The sequence below is a fragment of the Pseudorasbora parva genome, chromosome 3 (genome assembly GCF_024679245.1).
Source record: "Pseudorasbora parva isolate DD20220531a chromosome 3, ASM2467924v1, whole genome shotgun sequence".
Taxonomy (NCBI): domain Eukaryota; kingdom Metazoa; phylum Chordata; class Actinopteri; order Cypriniformes; family Gobionidae; genus Pseudorasbora; species Pseudorasbora parva.
This window is the reverse complement of record NC_090174.1, coordinates 36,679,965-36,703,153: the sequence shown is the minus strand read 5'-3', so window position 1 is coordinate 36,703,153 and position 23,189 is coordinate 36,679,965. Positions and strand designations below refer to the sequence as shown.

General features: G+C 36.0%; 1 protein-coding gene across 5 annotated transcripts in view; it reads left to right on the top strand.

Annotated features, from left to right (window-relative positions):
• usp20 (ubiquitin specific peptidase 20) overlaps positions 1–22,946 on the top strand; it is a 30,216-nt gene extending 7,270 nt beyond the window's left edge. The window contains exons 9-27 of one of the 5 annotated variants that reach the window (XR_010904380.1): positions 158–236; positions 2,575–3,007; positions 7,546–7,692; positions 7,787–7,899; positions 10,063–10,235; positions 12,529–12,623; positions 12,736–12,769; positions 12,972–13,017; positions 13,119–13,299; positions 13,458–13,584; positions 13,864–14,033; positions 16,784–16,865; positions 17,116–17,224; positions 17,703–17,805; positions 18,973–19,041; positions 19,389–19,547; positions 21,558–21,690; positions 21,797–21,840; positions 22,365–22,946. Coding sequence is in view for 2 of the 5 variants with exons in the window: in XM_067438649.1 (XP_067294750.1) it covers positions 158–236; positions 2,575–3,007; positions 7,546–7,692; positions 7,787–7,899; positions 10,063–10,235; positions 12,529–12,623; positions 12,736–12,769; positions 12,972–13,017; positions 13,119–13,299; positions 13,458–13,584; positions 13,864–14,033; positions 16,784–16,865; positions 17,116–17,224; positions 17,703–17,805; positions 18,973–19,041; positions 19,389–19,543 (2,116 nt within the window). In the remaining 3 variants the exon portion in view is untranslated. Of the gene's footprint in view, positions 1–157; positions 237–2,574; positions 3,008–7,545; positions 7,693–7,786; positions 7,900–10,062; positions 10,236–12,528; positions 12,624–12,735; positions 12,770–12,971; positions 13,018–13,118; positions 13,300–13,457; positions 13,585–13,863; positions 14,034–16,783; positions 16,866–17,115; positions 17,225–17,702; positions 17,806–18,972; positions 19,042–19,388; positions 19,548–21,557 lie in introns of all 5 variants that reach the window. The other 4 variants (XR_010904378.1, XR_010904379.1, XM_067438650.1 and 1 more) reach the window with 4 other exon arrangements.
• Positions 22,947–23,189: the final 243 nt, after the last annotated feature.

Sequence of the window (23,189 nt, the reverse complement as noted above, 5' to 3'; positions counted from 1 at the left end):
TAACGAGCACTGACATGCCAAACCGCTAAACTAGATCTTGCCAGTTCTAGCCAACCTAATTTTAATCTATTGAGCTTGGTCCTAATTATATGAACCTTATCGTTCTCTGTTGGTTTTCTTTTTCCCTCTTCTGTACTTTCTTCGACTTTCCGTCCAGGCCAAGCTATGTTGTTCCCACTAGTCTGTTTCATGGAATCAAACTGGTGAACCCCATGTTTCGTGGCTACGCCCAACAGGTATATAAAGCATTATTTTAGTGTTAAATATTGGGGGCCAAGCACCGAAGGTGCTTAGGCACCTATTGTAATTGATGGTGTTCCTATAATTATTATTCTTGTTCCGCTCTTGAGTCTATGGCAGCCCATCGAAGGGCTTGTGGAAAAGTTGTGAAATTTGTCACACAGATAGAGGACAGTCCCAACTGTCACTATAGCATATTTTGAGTCTCTATCTCAATCCCTCTAGCGCCACCACTTGTCCAAAGTTGCACTCATGTTTATGCTAATAACTTTTAAACCATACAGGTCCTTCTCAAAAAATGTGCATACTGTGATAAAGTTCATTATTTTCCATAATGTAATGATAAAAATAAAACTTTCATATATTTTAGATTCATTGCACACCAACTGAAATATTTCAGGTCTTTTATTGTTTTAATACTGATGATTTTGGCACACAGCTCATGAAAACCCCAAATTCTTGTCTCAAAAAATTAGCATATTTCATCCGACCAACAAAAGAAAAGTGTTTTTAATACAAAAAAAGTCAACCTTCAAATAATTATGTTCAGTTGTGCACTCAATACTTGGTCGGGAATCCTTTTGCAGAAATGACTGCTTCAATGCGGCGTGGCATGGAGGCGATCAGCCTGTGGCACTGCTGAGGTGTTATGGAGGCCCAGGATGCTTCGATAGCGGCCTTAAGCTCATCCAGAGTGTTGGGTCTTGCGTCTCTCAACTTTCTCTTCACAATATCCCACAGATTCTCTATGGGGTTCAGGTCAGGAGAGTTGGCAGAGTAGGTCCCCCAAGGTCTGGATTAAGTCCTTCTCCACAATCTTTTTGTGGAGCTTTCATGAGCTGTATGCCAAAATCATCAGGATTAAAACAATAAAAGACCTGAAATATTTCAGTTGGTGTGCAATGAATCTAAAATATATGAAAGTTTAATTTTTATCATTACATTATGGAAAATAATGAACTTTATCACAATATGCAATTTTTTTGAGAGGTATGTACAAGAGAGGTATGTATCAAGCTGTCGCCTTTGGCTTGGCTTGCTCAGTTGGGGACACTAAAATTATGATCAAAGTTATTCAACTAATTATACAAATAAAATTTATGAATTAGGTTTTATTTAATTCTATAAACTATAATACTGATATGCCAACATTGTCGCTATATGATAAATTAAAATAAGCTGATAACATCACTGTTTTCTCCAGTACGACTGTACAACCAAATCTAATTTTGTTGCAATATTATCCTGTTTGACACTGTGAAGCTGCTTTGACACAATCGTGATTGTAAAAGTGCTATATAAATAAAGTTGATTGATTGATTATCAACACCTCTTATTTAACATAGTTTAATATGAAAAAGCGGTGAAGTATCTCTTCAAGGCTGTATTTCTGCAATGCTTTATTGTATTCAAACTGAATTGGGTACATGTAATCACAAGCATGACCTGAAGAGACCTGCAGCATTTCGCCGCAGTGCATAAAAGTGGGCTCGTTAGATTCGGGACGTCATGCCGAGTCGACAGATATCCAATTATCCTATATCATCCATTTTGGGTGTTGGCCATTTTGAATTTTGAATAAAAATGCTGTAGTTTACGAATGCATTAACATATCGTTATGAAACTTATGTGTCTTCTGCACCATGCCCTGAAGGTACTCAAAAAGTTTTGGGGCAGTGCCACCTTGTGGTAAAAATGTATAACAAAATTTACAAAAATTCATTTTTGAATAAATTAGCCTATTATAATAAAACTGGTCACAATACATTCCTTGGCTACTGCTGAAAACATACTTAGCAATTTTGCCATATTTGGTAAAACTTCCTCTCCTCCATCTTGTTATAAGTGAAAAACCTACTTTTTTAAACTCCTCCTAGGCCGTTTGTCCTATTTTCACCAAAACTGAATCGTATAATTTTTTCATTGTTGCAGCTGGTCACTCCTAGCCATGTTGGCATGTCTCATTTTCTTCTTTGCGCGTGGCCCTGGAATTGCTGCTTGCAGCTATATTTAATATTGAATTGGCTTTCTTTGTAATTTTTGCTTATTTTAGTATTTGTGTTAACATTCACTTCATAACTATTTATTTGTAGCTTTATTTTATTTTAGTTTGTTTTATTTTCAGTAATTTAGTACTTCAACTTTTTTTATTTTAGTGAATTGCCAAATAATTTTATTTTAGCTTTATTTTAATTAAAGAAGTTTAGTTTTAGTTAACAGTAGCAACAGTGATATGAAGATTACTATGCAACTTTTCAAGACTGTAATTGTGTTTTTAATATAAGCCCCATAGTTCTTATGTGAAATACATACTATTTGCTTCTGTCTTTTTAGGACACTCAGGAGTTTTTGCGATGTCTGATGGACCAGCTTCATGAGGAGCTGAAGGAGCCTTTGACCGACTGCAGCAGTGCAATCTCAGATGCCGACCCTGACCACAACCTTGACAACTGTAACCATGTTGATGGAGACCGAAGTCCCTCTGAGGACGAGTTCCTGTCGTGTGACTCTGGATCAGGAAGTGAGAAAGGAGATGTAGAGAGGGCAGGAGGAGAAGCAGAGCTGCTCATCCAAGATGAGTGTGTGGGAGTGAGAGGAAACGGAGGCATCTCGGAGAAGGAGAGGCTGAAGGAGAGAAGAGGAGAAGAGAGGACACGGGAAATGGACGAGGATGCAGATGTGGATACGACCGCTCAAGAGGGACAGACAGAGAGAGAAACAGAGGCAACAGCTACAACCACAACTGTGACGACATCAAGAAATACAGGTATGATGATCTTATAATCTTAGGCTACGTTCACACTGTCAGCTTTGGGATTGACAACCACATTTACTTACAGGTGTAAGTCTCGAAATGTCCCGTTCTCACAGCAACTTACAGTAGCAGTTTGAATACTGTCTGTATGCAACGGGAGTAAAGCCTGTATTCTCTAACCAGTAACCATAGTGACAGTGACCAAAGTAATATCAAAGATGGTGACGTCCCTAAAACTGAAACGTTTTATCACTTCTGACATGACATGACAAGAAGTGAGTTAATCCGCCAAATCTTCAACAATTGACTGCATAATTCATAAATAAGCGTTTATATTAGGGGTGTAAGAAAATATAGATACACGTGAATATCGCAATATTATGTTTGGCGACACTGTATCGATATTTATATATTTATTTATTTATTTATTTACATCCAAGATTTGTGGCTTTATGTTCGGTTTAAACAACAGAATGTATAACACCCAACCGCTAGATGGCAGTGTTATCTCAGAACGTATAACTGACGCGGAGCCGGAGAAGCGCAACGTAAAAGTGCGCGCATCACTAGTATTTGCATTAGCAAACCCAGCTCTCAAGACGATAGAATTATTCCGTTCCTGCAGTATACAGAGCTGAAGTGTGGACTCATTTTGGCTTCAGCTAAGAAGAAGCCACTAAGGAAATCAACAAGAATAATTTTGTTTGCAAAATAGGCCAAGTTAAAATCTAATACTCGGGAAACAGCTTAAAGGGTTTCTTCAGCGATTAGCATATGGCTTTGTATCAGTAGAAATATTGGAGTATATTCAAATGATCGTGCTCCCCCCTCTTATATCCCCCTGAGACGAGAGATTTATGCATTTTATTTCTGGAAAAATTCCTCTCGTGACACAAATTGATGATATTTGCGTCACCTTAGGAATGTTTGCCCAGAGGCTAAAGACTACAGCCAGCAGAGGGAGCTATTTCCGCATGTTTTCTAACTTTTCTATAACTCGCGCATGGGGGATGGAGATCACACTTACAGCAAAGCTCAGCTGCAGGCATTAATTTAAACGGATGCTAAGCAATGTAAGTGTTTTAACTTCTCAAATTAATTTCTATGAAAGTTAAGCTTCCAAAGACATGAACTGAAAACGCGTTGTGAATGTATGCTGCGAATGTGGTCGCGATTACCTCAGCTGTCATCACGAGAGCTCATCAGCTCATTTATGACGTTAAATGTAATCTGACTCCTAATCTGAGTCAGTGCTGTGAGACTCACGCGGCAACTCCATCGTTATATTGAACACACACGTTCAGTATTTAATTGTACTTTCTGAACTCAGTCACAGTAATCCAGTAGGTGGCTTTTGGAATGGCCTCACAGGGCAGCGAAGCATTCTGGGAATTGTAGTCTTTCATCCCCATGAGACAAAAATACATTTTCTGTCTTTTCTCAGTCTAAAAAGCACCAAATTCAAAAATAATTTCACATTTCTACTACATTAATGACCCAGTTTAAATACAGATTCATCTTCCCAGTGCTGAAGTACCCTTTTAACATCCTGACGTCACCCGCGCTGCTGAGACGCGTTTCGATAGAATGTACTGCAAGTTTTCCTCTCAATAACAAAATAAACACACACCAAAACTGACAGCGGTGGCAGAAGAATGAAAGATCATAGCGATGTGGATATGGATGCACCAGCTCTGCAGTTCAGTACTTCAAATAGGACTTTATACAATAGACTGCTTTATAGAAAATAGCTTAATTGTATTAAATATAAAACAAACAGTCATTCAGTCATGAAATGGACTGCACTTTCTGTTGTTAAATAGCCACTGCTATACTGTGAACCTTTAAAACATATACACATAAAGAATCCTACACTTTAGATTTTACTTCACTCAGATTGCACAAAATAGTGATTAGTGATATAAATTATACTGTATTAATTAAATAAAATACTTTGTCTCGTGTTTTAGGCATATGGTTGTGTTCTTTATTCTTTTAAATTATAAAAAAAAAAACACAAAAAAGAAATATCACAATATATTGCCTCTCTTACAATATCGCAATATATTACAATATATCGTATCGTAACCCCTGTATGGTGATACGTATTGTATCGCCAGATTCTAGGCAATACACAGCCCTAGTTTATATATGGGTGGAGAGCAGAACGTTTGATTTCTGCGTAGAACACAAAACTGACAGGAGCAGCTCTTGTGGAGAACAGGGATCTAAACTGGATCGCATATCGATTCAGCGGTTCGGATTGCATGTAAAACCGCCAAACTGCTGAAATCACGTGACTTCAGCGATCCAAATCATGACATGACAACATTTCTTATTATTATCTGTGTTGACATAGTTGTGCAGGTTAATATTCTTGTGGAAACCCTGATCATTTTGGGGGAATTCTTTGTTGAATAGAATAGAATGTTCAGAATAGCAGCATTTATTTAAAATAGAAATATATTGTAATAATGCAAAAGTCTTTACTGTCACTATAGATCAATTTCAGGCATTTATGTTGCATAAAAGTATTAATTTTACTGACTGAGAGTATAGGCTGCAAAATTAATTGAATTTGTAAGGGTGATTACAATTACGGATGCCACAATTATGTAATTGTTCAAATGCGCATTTAAAAAACAAAAACAAAAAAAACTACGTACATTAATGCGTTTTTGCCCCCTACAGGTTATCTTTAAAGGTCCCGTTCTTCGCGATTCCATCTTTCAAACTTAAGTTAGTTTGTAATGTTGCTGTTAGAACATAAATAATACATGTAAAATTATAAAGCTCAAAGTTCAATGCCAAGCGAGATGCCATCGGCATCACCGGCGGCCATCTTGTCACAGGCAGGCTTTCTGTTGGGCTCTGTGGAACCTGATGTAAGATGAGTGGTCTGTACGAACATAAATACTCTTATCTCGCTGAAATCTTGACGGATTTACAAATGGTTTGGTTTCTTACAAACGTTATTAACATGGCTACAAATCTGGATGCTTTAACACGTTGAAATTGCAGCTTTTCATTTCGATAAACGACTTAATCGTGCAGCTTGTGTATTACGGCTAACTTACATGCACGTTATCAAGGCTGAGACCACAATCGAGCTGTTCAATTATATAGGTTTTATTGACACCAATAACGATTTTATGACAACCAATCTTTTGTCTAGTTAAAATAAACTTAGTTTGCATGTTTTTTTGTTTGTTTAATTTAAAAAAAAAAATACAAATTATTTTATTATAATAGTGATATTCTTATTAAAAAAGCATATATATATATATATTATATATATATAATATATATATATATATATATATATATATATATATATATATATATATATATATATATATATATATATATATATATATATATATATATATATTTTTAGAGCTAGCTCTGGGGAAACAATTCAGAGCTGTATATGTGTATAAATATATATATAATTTCTCATGTTGCCATTCGGTACACAGTTTTAGTAGCTTATATGTTGATTTAACATAAATACCGTGTGTGTGTGTGTGTGTGTGTGTGTGTGTGTATTCATTGCACCCATCTGTTCTGTTCAATGTTACTTTCATATTAAAGTCCATGGTTATAATTATTCATAAGTATGTAGTGTCATAACTACATCTCTGACATTTATAACAAACGAAACAGTTTGAAAATCGGTTGAAAATTGAGCAAGTTATGGTTATTTAAAAGTACATGCACCATTAAAACACACTGTTACGAGTGAGCGAGCTGCCTGTGACAAGATGGCCGCAAGTTGCGGACGGCGACCTCCATTGGCCAATAGCGCGCACGAGACATCTAGCCTTTATTATGGATATCTATGACTAGAACCGTTTGTTGACTAACCCTCCGCCCACAAGAACACACAAAAAAGGGGGCATGGTCTTGCTGCTCTCCCTGTTATGGTAAGAGGCGGGACCTTTCCGGGCAAAGTGCGCTAAGCTGCTATCCAATCACAACACGGAAAGCGCTGGCCCAATCAGAACTCGTTACGTGTTTCTGAAGGAGGGGCTTCATAGAACAAGGAAATCATCAGACCGTTTTTAGGATGCGAAACATGAACTCAAGTTATATTGCACACTGTAAACATAATCAAAGCTTCGAAAACACGCAAAGAATGGGACCTTTAAGGGTTTTCCCCCATTGTTTTTAGTTTTTCTATAACATTATAATACCATGCATATTTTTTTATTTATAATTATTTAAAGAAGCCAAGCCATTGTATATTTGAGATTTGAGGCTTAATGCTGTAGAAAAGCAATAAAGGTTTTTAAGAGTGTTTTCAGCTCGTTTATTTTGATTTAACAAATATGGCATACAGTCTCTTCAAACAATGGTATAAATCCATTCAAAACCTCATCAATCAATGTACAATGTGATAATCACAATTACATTTTCAAGGGAATAATCGACAGTTATGATTTGTGTCATAATCGTGCAGCCCTAGTAGAGTATGGTTACTGTGTTTATAATGTTTTCAGATTTGAAAAAAATAGGTCTTCTCACTTCCTGATCTCTTTTTCTTGCAGAACCTGATAATGAAGCTTCCATGCACTGTCCGTCCTCTCATCCTTGTAGTCCCGCTCACAGTTTGCAGGAGCTTCACTCCAGACTGTCCAGCAGCCCACCAAGATCCAGCCCCCTCAGAACTGGACCCACTTATACTTTTAAGAAAGGTTTGCTTCTCGCATATAGAAAAATATAGCATAGAGAAGAAAAAGTTGGGTTTTTCTTAACACTGAATAATCTTTATGCTTGTTTGTCTTATAGCTCAGATGCACCTGAGCACCAAGAAGAAGAAGCAGTCCCGTTTCCGCAGTGTTATTTCAGATATTTTTGACGGATCCATTCTGAGTTTGGTTCAGTGTTTAACTTGTGACAGGGTAAGCAATGATGCAAGGAGTTTTTCAGTCTCTAGAGGGCACCAAGCATCAAATTACATTTATTACACTTAAAAATTCACCACTACAGTACAGTGTAGCTGAAACTGCAAGGACATCACTCAAATCAGTGATGCACCATGTGGTTTCTGAGATGCTTCACTTCAGGCAGAGGTGGGTAGTAACGAATTACATTTACTTCGTTACATTTACTTGAGTACATTTTTTGGGTAACTTGTACTTTTAGAGTATATTTAAAAATGGGTACTTTTACTTTTACTCAAGTACATTTCTTGTGAAAAAACTGTACTTTTACTTAGTTACATTCGGTGGCGTTCCTCCGCTACTGTCAATGGTGATAATTAATTATATATTTTAAAATAAGTTATGACTTGTTCGCAAGTCTCGCGAAACGTTGGAGAGGCTGCTTCGCGAGAGGTGGATACGCATCACCCGCATAAAATTAGCGCGCGTTTAGTCAGAAGATGATGGCCGAAGCAGAGGGAGATGTGTGTGAGCTACGGCAGATCATCCGTACGTGGCCTCATGTTCAGCCTGTTTTCAGTCCAAGATGTCAAAAAGAACAGTTTCATAATTTAATGCATGCTGTGTGCACCAGTATGAACTGACATCTCAGCATACAATAATTCCAGCTCCAACCTGAGAGAGCAGTGGTAAGTGTAACAATGATGCCTATATTTGTACACTGTTAATGGTAATTTGGTAACTATGGGCACTTTTCCTTTATTGTAATACTATTTCACACACTGTCCGAGTGTTTTCCTCATATGCGCTCTTGTGCAAGCATTGACAAATCGTTTGAATCCTCCGAACACACGTCCACAAACAAACGTTCACATCTGCACATTTACATATCTTTTTTTTCTCATAAAACGAGCAACCTCATTGGCAAAATGTACCTGTGACAATGTTTTTGCAAACCACAAAATACGTACCAATACACACTGCAGGAATTCCAACAGAAATGAACACTATAGGCAGAAAAACTGCATTTTTTGTTAGTCTATGGTTTGTAAACTAAAACATTTTGAATTTTGCGTCACAGCTCCATTTTCTGCTTTTCTGATTCACCAGATTTGCTCGATATAGCTCAGCTGATACAGATTTGTATTTGCAATGCGAAAAGCTTGAGAGCGAACCCCGTGAAGAACGAGTCATGATAAAAGAGCTCAAAGACGAGTTTTAAACACAAGCTAAAAATACATGGACACAATTTTATTTTTGTCACATTTGCTTTTGTTAACACTTTCGGGTAGGTTTAGTGTGGATGTACGTTAAAAACACAACGTAACAAAACATGTCAGATTCACGCAAATCTGTTCTGGAAAAAAATAAGCTTTTAGCGCCACCCAGTGGACATTTCACTTTGAAACTGTTGCAATATGTACGTATTGGTACATATTTTGTGGTTTGCAAAAACGTTGCCACAGGTACTGATGAGATCAGGCTAAAAACGATACAAATTGAATAGCCTAATGTGACATCTTGCATTTATACACATATCCGGACAGACAACAGTCTGCAGTGTATACATACGTTTAAAAATGGGACTGTATTTTTAAGAATGCATATACTTATAAAAAAAATAAGAACAAAGTATGTTTTAAAAAGAGCTGTGGTTAGCCCAGCACACCATTAATTTACACTGTTTAACCATTAAACACACACACACACACACACACACACACACACACACACACACACACACACACGCACACACACACACACACACACACACACACACACACATATATATATATATATATTTGGAGGTGTGTGAAAGCTCTCTAAGTAGTCTGAAATTCAGGGTTTTTGGATCTTATCAATCAGATCGAAAGTAACTAGTAACTAAGTATTTGAGTAGTTTTTTCATCTAATACTTTTTTACTCTTACTCAAGTAACTATTACGATTGTTACTTTTACTTTTACTTGAGTAAATATTTCCGTAAGTACTTGTACTTTTACTTGAGTAAAGATTTTGGCTACTCTACCCACCTCTGACTTCAGGTCACTCCTAGAAGAATTCTACAATTCACAAAAGAGACTGTGTTCATATCATATATGTTATGTAACTGTTGAAGGATATATTTCAATAGTACAATGCAGAAATATCAATGTTGTAAAGAAAATATTTGCCTTTGTAGGTTTCGACAACCGTAGAGACCTTTCAGGATCTGTCTTTGCCTATTCCTGGTAAAGAAGATTTGGCCAAACTCCATTCCTCCATCCACCAGAGCGCTCCCGTTAAAGCTGGTGTCTGCACGGATGGCTATGCAGCACAGGGCTGGATCTCCTACATCATGGAGTCTATACGAAGGTATAGTGAGAGTGTGGTGTGGCTGAGAAATAACAGAGAAAAATTAATTGCATTTCAAAAGTTTGGAGATTGTAAACTGCATTTATTTAATCAAATATTAACTGTGTGTGTGTGTGTGTGTGTGTGTGTGTGTGTGTGTGTGTGACATATTATTATAATTTAAAATAAGTTTTCCCCCATAGATTTTTAATTTTAATTTATTCCTGTGATGACAGTTGCATTTTTTGCTGCTGTTACTCCAGTCTTCAGTGTCACATGATCCTTCAGAGATTGTTTTAATATGCTGATTTGGTGATCAAGGCATTATTATTATTATTATTGATATTATTATTATTATTATTATTGATATTTAACACAGTTGTGCTGCTCAGTATTTTTGTTGAAAACTTAAAATCTTAAAACTTTTTTTTAAATATTTCTTTGATTAATATAGTATAAAAGTTTAAAAGTACAGCATTTATTTGAAATAGTAAAGACTTCCACATTGTTACATTTTTGTGCATAAATGTAATAAATCCTTGCTTGATAAAACTAAAGTATTCATTTGTTTAGAAAAACAAAAAGCAATCATACTGACCCCAAACTTTTAAATGGTTGTGTGTTCACCAAAAGCTGAATGTAAAACAATGTAATGGCACTGAACACACACAGATATTGTAATGCAGGGCTCCATACTAATATTTGGGAGCACACGTGCAACTAAGTTCTACAGATGGTGGCATCAGTATCTGAATTGGTAACGCTGGAGGAAACTGTATCATAAAGTTAATTGAATTGTTACTATTGTTTTGCATTTTAACAAGGACAGTTACTAATAATGTTACAGGTCTATTTAGTGGAAATTTAACTGTGAATCACTGAACTGGGATTGATATTCCGGATTGTAAATGTACATGTGTTAGTGATTGCAAAAACTATATCTTATAACCGCAGACACTGCAGATCTGTGGGTTAGTGGGCCAAGTAATAAAATCAGGGGCGTGGGACTGGGGGGATAAAGGGTACTGAGTAACCAGGGCCCGAGGCAGGGAAGTCCGTTTTCTATACATACACATACATGGTACGGGGGCCCAGCAAGATGGTTTGTACCCAGGGCCCAAAATTTGGTGCTACGCCACTGAATAAAATAATTGCAGGTGGGTCACAGGTGGATTAGATAATTTACATAAATCATAATAGCAAAACTCCACCGTTTTTAGAAGTAGGGCTTATTCATCTTCTTTCCTACATTTAGATATGTTGGCAAATGCATTTTTGTCTCAGTGCATGCATTGTTTTGGTTTGGCAGGGTCGCCACTAGCTTAGCTTAGCATAATGAATGGAATCCTATGTTGCCAGCTAGCATGTCCCGACTAAAAGTGATTAAAAAAAAAAAAAAACACCCACCTAAGTACTTCTTGTTGCCTGCATATTCACAACGAGTACAAATAGTGATGCAGATTAAGACTAGGCGATTTCCTAGGCAGATATTGACTTGAGACTTTTTTATGGGGAAGAACAGGCGAAGAACTGCTAGTTTAGGTGCAGAAATATTACGGCTCTCATCCTCACGTCCTCCGGCTGTTGAGCGATCGCAACGTGTTGCATGATATCTCTGCGCCTAAAATAGCAGTGCTTCGCCTGTTCTTCCCCATGGTATAGTCCCAAGTCAACTCGTTGTGAATACGCAGGCCACAAGAAGTAATTTGGTGGGTGTTTTTTGTTTTTGTTTTTTTGGATCACTTTTACTCGGGACATGCTAGCTGGCAACATAGGATTGCATTCATTATGCTAAGCTAAGCTAGGGGCGACCTTGTCAAACTAAAACAATGCATTTGCCCACATATCTAAATTTAGGAAAGAAGCTGAATAAGCCCTATTTCTAAAAAAAATAGATGGAGTGTTCCTTTAAGTAGTAATGAAGTTAAAGAATTAAAAACAAAGGAAAGACATAAAAAAACATATGTAATGGCTGTGAAGTGCTATATGTGTATATGTGACAAAAAAAACTAATGAAGCCTATCTAGCTTTTACTTGGGAGGAAGCCTGTATTTAGGCAATTAAGGAAATGTAATTTCGCCAAAGAACTTTTATTTTAATACATTTTCTTTTAAAAGCAGACTACTCCAGTGTAGTATGATACCATATTATCACGCTTCACACTAAGAATTTAAAGAATTGTAATATGATGGTCAGGTGCGGGTCAGGTGCGTATTTCTAAAGCAGAAAAAATAAAAAGATTATTTATTTTTAACAGCAGATTTGGGTGGCAGTAGAGCTGATCCACGCCTCTCTAATGTGTGTGTTTATGCAGGTTTGTAGTGTCTTGTATTCCCAGTTGGTTTTGGGGTCCAATGGTAATGCTGGAGGACTGCCTTGCAGCCTTCTTCGCTGCTGATGAGCTGAAAGGTAAGCATACTATGTTTGAATTTGCAATTATGAATGTGACAGAATAACTTTTCCACACTGTTGTACTGCTTGGCAATCCTTGGTTGATGTTTATTTTCTTACCTCCAAACAGGAGACAACATGTATAGCTGTGAACGATGTAAAAAGTAAGATTCCTTATACAAAAAGAGAAAAGACTAACATGCATGTGATCAACTTGTAGTGGGTGTCATGCTGTGTAACTATTTCACAGTCTAATCTAAATCGTTTTTATGGTTTTACAGACAAAACCATACGGTTACTGTAGCTATTAGGTTTACATGTTTAGATTGTGAAACATGCTCATTTACTAATCAACCTGTTCCCCAGATTGAGAAATGGTGTGAAATATTGTAAAGTTCTGCGTCTACCAGAAGTAAGTACCCCCCTCCATTTTGATCTGCTCTTTCCAATACAACTATTTTTTTGTGATTAGGAAAACCAATTTCCTAGTTTATATGTGATTTCCTTTTGCAGATATTGTGCGTTCACCTGAAGCGTTTCAGGCATGAAGTCATGTACTCGTTTAAGATAAATAGCCATGTGTCATTTCCATTGGAGGGTTTGGATCTCAAGCCCTTCTTGGCTAAGGAGAGCTCATCTCAGATTACTACCTACGACCTGCTGTCTGTCATCTGTCATCACGGCACTGCTGGGAGTAAGTTACCTGTGTAATATTGTGAAATATAGCTTTGAGATTTTGATATGTGGCCTGGCATTTGTTTATCATTGGCACTTTTCCCAGATGGGGATTTTTTTATTTTATTTTGTCTCTTTTTTTTTGGAGTGAAATTATTTATTTTGTCTGTTAAACAGGTGGTCACTACATAGCGTATTGTCAGAATGTGATCAATGGACAGTGGTACGAGTTTGACGATCAGTATGTAACAGAAGTGCACGAGACAGTAGTGCAGAATGCTGAAGCGTATGTCCTTTTCTACAGGTACTTTTTGTTGCTATTTTATTGATCTTGTAATGTTTGTTTAAAGCGCACACAGTAATGTTTTTCCTTATTACATTTGGCTTGAAATGAAAATTCACCCTTTTTTAAAACCATATTGATTTTCCATTTCATTCCATTTTTTGACATCATAATTTTTAATCAAAATGTTGTAACTCAATCTTCCGGTAGATGTCAGTATAAAATCTAATTTTATTAGGACATACAGTGCTGAGTGCACTTTTAAATGGTTATAATTTCATGGTGTTCATTTTCTTTTAGGAAGTGCAGTGACGAGTCTGTGAGAGAAAGACAGAAGGTTGTCGCTCTGGCTAACTTAAAGGAGCCCAGTCTGCTTCAGTTCTACATTTCCAGAGAATGGCTTAACAAGTTCAACACATTCACTGAGCCTGGACCCATCGCCAACCACACTTTCCTCTGTCAGCATGGAGGTACAATTTCACACAAATACTGTCATGCATATCTAAAACCTATCCAGACTGGACCTATTCAAGTGGAATTAATTAATCCAGTAATAATAATTTAGCTACATCAAGGTTTTGTCAGACAATAGGTTCAGAAGAGTTTTGGATGTGCCAGGCACGTCTGAGCCTTATTTTGTCATAAAGTTTGCTGCTCTAATGACAACCACAAGTTTTTTTCTCTGTACTGTGATTACTGTGTAAGTATGAAGAGCTGAATGCAAGTACAAATTGACTTTAGTGGATGAGTATATGGATTTACTGGCTACAGTTTGTAAACCGCCACATAATGGATTATTTAAATTACTAGACCCTAGGGGTGTGAAATATTGACAAAAAAATGTATCTCAATATTTGCACAATGCACATTATTAAATATATGTAATCTTTTTTCAAATTCATACTTTTTAATCAATAACTGCTAAGAAGCTATTACCAATCAAATATAAATCCAATATAAACAAAATACATTTTTGCACTAGAGAGATGACAGAAACTGCACCTGATGTAGCATTTAGAAGTATTTACATAGACTATTTAAAAAAAAAAAAAAATTACACAGCATATATAATTGCATGAATAATTTTGAGGGTAATGTTTTAAAAATAACATTCTTATGAGTATGAAATTGTTTAAAGCTACACTGTGTAACTTTTTTAGTTTATTCTTAGCTAAAAACACTTATTTCTTTCAAAAAACATGTGTGCATTAATGTATATTTACTTCTTTCAAGTAATAAAGTATTCTCGTAAATTTATATTATGCCATTGAAAATACATACAGGTGAGGGGTTCGAATACCGGTCGCCATGTTGCCCCTCCATCTTGAAAGTGCATTAGCCAAAGAGGGACATAACCGTTAATTCAAGCTTCGCCTTTTGCGTTTTAACACTCGATGGCACCGTGTTGAATGTGAAGAGGGGGATTGCTTGAGACTGCTATATGAAAGCCTGTAAAACCTTTTTGAAAGTCTGTTCCTACAATGTAAACTTTGCCTTACACTAGTGATGTCGTACAATATACAGAATAATGAAAGCACTGATAAAAAGTTACTTTACTAAGATCAGCTATTAGGTTCCCAGACGAATGCAAGCTAATGTTAGCAATGAAATGGTAAAAAAATAACAAAAACGTAAAACTATTATTCATTTTACATAGATGTCACAACCTACATGTTAACTGACAAATTAAATAACTGCAAATTATAATAGTTTTCTAAAGTAACCTTGAAGGAACACTCATGGACGAGATCGAACTGGAAGCCATGTTAATCTTGGACTAAATCGGCCACTGTATGAGTTAAAACGAAATCGGAATTGAGAGGAACATTTTCACAAAAAAATGCATGACCCCCACAATCTAAACATGTCTTGTATATTAAATTAAATTAAGAAAGAATAGACCCTCTGCTTTTAAACAAAAAAAAAAGCATTTTCTGCCAATTTTAAATAAATCAATTAAATTATAAAAATGAAAACCAGAATGACCATTTTATTGTAGAAAACTACATGTAAAATATGTGACAACATTTACAATTAAAATTAAATGTAATAATATTATTTTCACAGTGACAATGCATCATCCCTGTCAATTTGAAAAATAAAATGCAATTGGTGATTTGACATCTCCTTTTCACTACGATCTTAAAATGAAAAGGCAAACGTGATAAAGAAACTGCAAATACCGTTTTTACAAAGCTTTTTTATTAATGTAAACTCGTACTCACAGCAGACATTTACCAATGTAGCCACCTGTCTAAACTGAATTATAGCTACATGCAGACGTTTTCTATAGCAGATTTATATAGCTTCAAATAAATATTTAAAAAATAAATATTTGCCAAGGTCTGGATCTTGGTGACAGCTGGATACACCATCTCTCGCAATATAGCCATAGAGGGTGATGATAATGATAAAAATCACAGCATAGGCTAATGCAGTGGCATGGAAAAATTAAAGGATAAATGAATAATTAAAAACTGCAAATTTGTGCGATAGCGAAACACTACTGCATTGTGCTAAGAGACGAGCAACAGTTCTGCCCAGGCTTTGTTTGGACTTTTTTCGTTACCCTTTTAACTGCATTCTAATAGGCTACAATACATTACACAGTTAAAGTGTGTACCCTCAAGGCTCAATTTTATTTGGTTTTTGCAAAGTTAGTGACATACTCATTGTCAGCTTACCTATCTTTAAAACAGCAATTACGAGATTACCGTAGACAATACATAATCACACACCCCTGTCAGACCCTCACTTTTTTTCTTCTTTTTTGTGTGTGCTCAACACAGTTTTAAAATGCTGTATTTCTTATCTGTCTGCATGTAAAGAATTGAGCCCATTATGTGACTGCCACAGCTCACGTATTTTCTTACAACTTTTTTCTCAGTGGAAAAATTACCACCGAATTTATTTAGGATACCTGAAGTTTGTTTCCCCCTCCTCTAGAGCTCTGTGTGATGACTCATATGTGAACTATTAATTGTATTAAGGCACCAAATATAGCTTGTAAATGTTTTTGAGACAATGTTTAAATGTAGAAACTATATAACAAAAATTTATACAGTGAGCAGTAAAATAATCCTATTATATTAATCACTTTTATTTTTTGTATGTTTTTTTATTTAACTGCACATTTTCAACCCATTATATGCCCCCAATGGTTTACATATTGGTGGATATTTTTGAATCTTTTTCACTTGCTATGTATGATTTTATTCAGGAATCCCCCCTACTAAATACCATTATGTGGATGATCTGGTCGTGATCCTTCCTCAGAATGTGTGGGAGTATCTCTACAACAGGTGAGTTGTATCGCAATGCACATTTTTAACCTTTAGGAAGTCCTCAAGACATGTATCACCTCTGGGCTTATTTTTTGCCTTTTGATCTGGTGAAGTCAACAAAACTTCAGTCCAATCCGGAACTCACAAGATGTGTATGGAGTTCTGTCGGTTTGAGACATATGATGCAGTGCAATGTAAACATTGTTAAGTTATGTGTTTGCTCTTTTCACTGGCCGTACTTTTGAACATTCCTTCATGTCTTTTACAGGTTTGGGGGAGGCCCAGCCGTGAATCACTTATATGTGTGTGCCATCTGCCAAGTAGAGATTGAGACCTTAGCCAAACGACGAAAGCTGGAGATAGACACCTTCATCAAGGTGAACAAATAACTTCACAAACACAGATCAGAGTTCTCATGTTTAAGAAAAGAAGTGCCATTCATAATGGGTCTTTTGTAGCCCACTTAAAAGTAAAAGAAATGTTATTCTAGGTTATTCACTCAGATACGCAGGTTTTTAGGTAACATAGTGTGGAAACTCCTTTTGGAAGGAGCATAATGTTCTTGGAAGCGTTTGCTGCTCGTAATGCCAGAGAAATGATGACTAACAGACTGCATACTGAACAGATCAAGTATGTGATCTGCACTGGAATCTTATCTTATCTAGTGCATACTTGCTTTAAAACAGACAAAAAAAGTGGATGTCATGTGATGTTTCTCAAGGGGCACATCAAAATGAAATGCAGCTATAACTGTTATACTAAAGAGTACTGGAATGCTCAGACTGTTTATAGGGAGTTTGAAGTTGATAGTGGTATCATATCCCTCTCTGTTTCTTTTCGCCTCTCTGTCTATAGTTAAATAAAGAGTTTCAGGCTGAAGAAGCACCTACGGTCATCCTGTGTATCAGCATGCAGTGGTTCAGAGAATGGGAGAACTTTGTCAAGGGCAAAGACAACGGTACACTTGCATACAAACTCAAAAACATGTGATACTGCTTATGCTTTATTTATTTAAAAAAATATATGTGTATATATATATATATATATATATATATATATATATATATATATATATATATATATATATATATATATATATATATATATATTGTTTAAATTATATGTCCTCATAATCTTTAACATCAAAAACATTAACACCCTTCCCTTTACAATGACTTCTCTGTTGATGTGTAAACCAGCACAAGGTCTTGGCAATAAGGTTGTCCAATGGCCTGACGAGTTTCAATGCCTCCCCTCCTTCCATTTGTCACTCGCATGAAACAATTGCAGCAATTAGCAAATGGCAACAGTCCAATCAATTCCCAATGGACAAAATGAAGTCCCACACTATTTTCCCCCCAGAAAAAAATATGTCACAGTTGGGAAGAAAAGTCAATGCATTTTCCAGTTAATGCTGACTTTAAAGGGATAGTTTACCTAAATTTGTCCTCATGTTGTTAAAAACCTGTATGACTTTCTTTCTTTTTTTTCTTTACACAAAAGAAGTTGTTTTCATTATATGAACAAAAACCACTGAGACATTTTTCAAAATATCTTCTTCATCTTTTTCTTGTGTTCCACAGAAGAAAGAAATGCATACAAGTTGAATGACATGAGAGTGAGTAAACGATGACAGAATATTCATTTAGGGGGAAATTATCCTTTTATAAGGCTTTCTGTAAAATTTCTGATGCTATAGTACTCCCTAAAAAGTATGAACACTATGGCTCTGAAACTAATTCAAAACATTCTTCTGTTTGTTGGAGTGTCCGGCCCAACATGGTAATATTGACTCAGGAGATCTTGTCAGCTCTGCCAAGACCACCCTCAGTATTTTCAAGAGAACGTTTGCTTATGTACTGTAAACTAAAGGTCATCATTTTTCCTGCCTCCATCTCTTTCTCTCTCTCTCTCTCTCTCTCTCTCTCTCTCTCTCTCTCTCTCTCTCTCTCTCTCTCTCTCTCTCTCTCTCTCTCTCTCTCTCTCTCTCTCTCTCTCTCTCTCTCTCTCTCTCTCTCTCTCTCTCTCTCTCTCTCTCTCTCTCTCTCTCTCTCTCTCTCTCTCTCTCTCTCTCTCTCTCTCTCTCTCTCTCTCTCTCTCTCTCTCTCTCTCTCTCCTGGTTTAGAGCCCCCCGGCCCCATTGACAACAGCAAGATTGCAGTAATGAAAGGCGGACACATCCAGCTTAAACAGGGTATTTCCTGTATACAAATTGACAAGTCTGTGACTCATCTTGTGTCAAAACTTTGTATGTCTCGTGTTTTGTGTGTGTGTGGGCATGTGTATAATGACATAGGTATGATATAGGTATTACAAGAAGAGGGTGTAATATGAGGACATTGGCTTATAAATCATACAGGATGAGTTTTATTTTTTAGAACTTTAGGTTTAAAGGGTAGGTGCAGTGTAAGGGGATAGAATATATACGGTTTGTATAGTATAAAAACCATTACACCTATGGAATGTCCCTATATGTCACAAAAACAAACATGTGTGTGTGTTTTGTATGTAGTTCATTATCATATGTAGTTCATATTGCAGGAGCAGACTACGGGCAGATATCTGAAGAAACGTGGCAGTACTTGTTAAGTATTTATGGCGGTGGGCCAGAGATTGCAGTGCGGCAAACCATCAGCCCTCCAGACACTGACACGCATGGTGAGAGGAAGATAGAGGCTGAGACCAGAGCCCTCTGAAATGGTAAAGCACACACACAGAGTGACCAAATATTATTTGAACACTAAGCCACACTTGTATGTATGTTTGGGGCAATGCAATTTTCTTTTCTAAAGAATTTAGCAAGGAAGCATTACATTTAATAAAATAAATTAAAAAAGGCATTTATATTGTTAGAAATTATTTCTATTTCAAATAATTACTGTTCTTTCAAACTTTTGATTGTTCCAAAAATCCTGGAAAAAAGGTTTCCACAAAAAATTGTAAGCAAAGTGAATTAATGTATTTGCATTATATAAAAAAATGCTAAATCATGTGTTATTGATTAAAAAAAAGCACAAACATACTTTTTAAAATACATATTTTCATGAAAATGTTTTGTTTAGCTTTCAAGAGTAAAAAAGACAGGTATTTAGACAGGTTTTTGTTTTTAAATGTTATAGAATTTGTAGTTAAAGGATTAGTTCACCCAAAAATTTAAATTCCATAATTTCCTCACCCTTGTCTTTCCAAACTTTCAATAAAATATTCCGTATAACTTCAGTGGTTCAACCTTAATATTTTGAAGCACCGAGAATACTTTTGTAACAAAACACTAAAATAGTGATATTTGCTCAACAATTTATTCCCCTCCGTGTCAGTTTCAGAAGCAGTTTAGTTCCGGGTTCTATGTCAGAACGCCGGCTCGTGTTGCGGTGCTCACATTTACAGCATCAGAGACTGGCACAGAAGAGAAGAATTTGTTGAATAAAGTCTTTATTTTTGCTTTATAACATTAAGGTTGAACCACTGGAGTCACATGGACTATTTTAACAATGTTTTACTAACTTTCTGGGCCTTGAAAGTAGTAATGGAGTTGCTGTCTATAAGGGTGAGAAAACTCTCTGATTTCATCAAACATACCTTTGTGTTCCAAAGAACGAAGGTCTTAGGGGTTTGGAATGACGTGTGTGAGTAATTCATGTAATTCAATTCATTAATTATTGGGTGAGCTAACCCTTTAAAGCATTGAGCTACACCTACCCTTCTGCGGTACATGTATGAACCATTTATACACCACCTTGTCTGAGAAATGGAGGAAAGCTCTAGCATCATCAATACCAGAGGTGTTTTGTCAGCATATGGTTCAGACTGGTATGATTCAGACAGGCTGATTAATCACATCTACACACATCACTCTTCATGTGCTTCTTCAATAAGGGGTATGTTTACTACTTAAAGCTCATCAAAAAAAATTTTTTTTTAATGAAAATATGTATCACTTGATCTGATCAAGGTTTTGGTACTTTTAGATTTTGGTATAATATATAAACATTTTTTTTTAATTTTGTGTGATTGTAACAACATGCAAATAGTGATATCCAACAAATGTGAAATAAGCTCTGGGTTTGTTAATAATAAGCTACTAATAAACTTATTGTGTTAACTAAAAAATAGCAAAACATCAAAAATAAAATCACATGGATAATTTGAAAGTGTTAATTAAAAAGTTTTCTATGGAGGGGCCTGAGAGCTCTTACATTTCATCAAAAATATCTTAATTTGTGTTAGAAGATGAACAAAGGTCTTACTTGGTCTTACAAGGTTTGTAACAACATGAGGCTCATGAAATAATAACATCATTTTTAAATTATGAATTTTTTTTTTTAACTTAAATCTAATAAGAAATTCCCAAATAGTTTAATCTAACCTTTTAAAAATGTTTAAAAATGAGGGTTATGATTAACATACACTATACAGTATGTTTAGATCTATTCTAATCTATCATATAACACTACATTTATGTATATATGTATTTATGTATATATCACGGGAGCTTATCTGTCCCCTAGAGGATTTCACAAGAAAAAAGTAACATTAGTTATATTTTACATATAAATCATCCTAGGGGACAGAACAACTACCATCTACCTAGGGGACAGAACAACTACCGTGGTTGAAGACCCCCCCCCCCCCCCATATATATATTTAATACAGGAATGAAACATTCACTTGTTATTGATAGGTTTTGTTTGTTTCTTTGCTCTACTGTAGGTGATGAAGATCATCGTGTGGATGGCAGTCACGCACTGCTCTTACACTGGTCTTAAAAGCACTTTGTGAGCATTTCTGTGGATCTGTGACTGACAAGAGTTCTCCTAGTGTAGGAAAGGGTCTTATTTATTAGGTGAATAAATCTATTATCAGTCACACATAAAGCATATTTTACATTCATGAAGAAACTTCATTCATGTGTGCTGGACTGCTGGTGATGTGCTTGTTTCTGTTGTCAGTGGGATTGAGGGCAGTGATGTAAGCCTTTCTCAGTAGTTCAGAGGTAAATACATAATACATCCAGCAGGACACATTCAAACTCCCATTCAAAATCTTTGTTAGAGCTCTTTACTGATGTCTGCCTAGCAAAAATAAGGCTTGAACTTAGTATCTGCATGTTCAAAGAAGCTTTCTTTGCCACGCAACTCCACTATATCATGACAAATTCACACTAAAAAATTTGATAAAATCAAGCATGGTGGCACTGATTTTTTGTTGTTGTTGATTTCTTGTTGTTGTGATGAATACCGGTAATTGAAACATGATGATTTTGAAAGCCTAATCTTCGGTTTCAGCACCTTTACTTTGGAAGTTATAATTTAGGCATTTCAATAATTCATCTGAAGTAGCAACAGGATGTGATGTCATAGGTGACTACTTTTTCATGTTGATAGTAAAATCTTGGAATGTTTATTCAGTGCTACTGAAATGTGACAAACTATCATTACACAATATAATATTTCAAAATGAAGCTCAGGATGTGTTTGCCAATATTACATTTTGTTTTAATGCACTTTAAATCCTCAGTTTTGACAGCTCCATTGCTCTGTCCCGATAGAAGGAAGTGAATCCTTCCCGGATATCCCCATCCTCAGCGCCTGGCTCTGACACAGGGTTGCGTAAGCTACTGTATATGACGTATTCAGTATTAAATGGTCTTTACGTTTTTCACAAGTTTCCTCAGACTGGCGAAAACGTACAGTAACTGCTTACTCACATGCTAGTTGTGCTGTCTGTTAAAAGCTGCATCCTTTATATCTTACAATGTTTTAATGATGCTGCACCACAGCCTCAAACTAAACTACTTTTCTAAGGGAATGTGCAATGAGGCGTATCAGATGTGTTGGAAATGCTAATAGAATGCCGTTTAACTATGTCATTTCAAACGTGTTCTTTGTACATAAAAAATGTAACTGTTTTTAATTTATGAATGTCTTTTCTCATAAGCAAATGGTCAGAATTGTGGAGAATTGCTTGTGTATAGGACATGTTCTGTTACAAATTTAGTTGCTGGAACTTCCAAGGTAACTTCTGATGTAATGGCTTTTTAACTTAAATGTTAAGATCTGTCTGAATTGGCAAATAGAAATAAAGTCTGTTCTTTCTTCACAGTGTCTATTTATTTATTTTATTTATTTTTATATAGTTCTGTGATCATATTACTGTGGTTCCCAGAATTGCCGTCAACATCTTTGAGCAATGGCTGTGATGAGCATTATGTTCATGACTAGCTTGATCTTGTCTGGCTATCACCAGACCAAGCTCAATTTAAAATTGAACATTGGTCTGGGGAGTCTGTAGCCTGGATGCCAGCCGAACTTAGCCCCGCCCACAATTTTTTTAGGTCGGGCA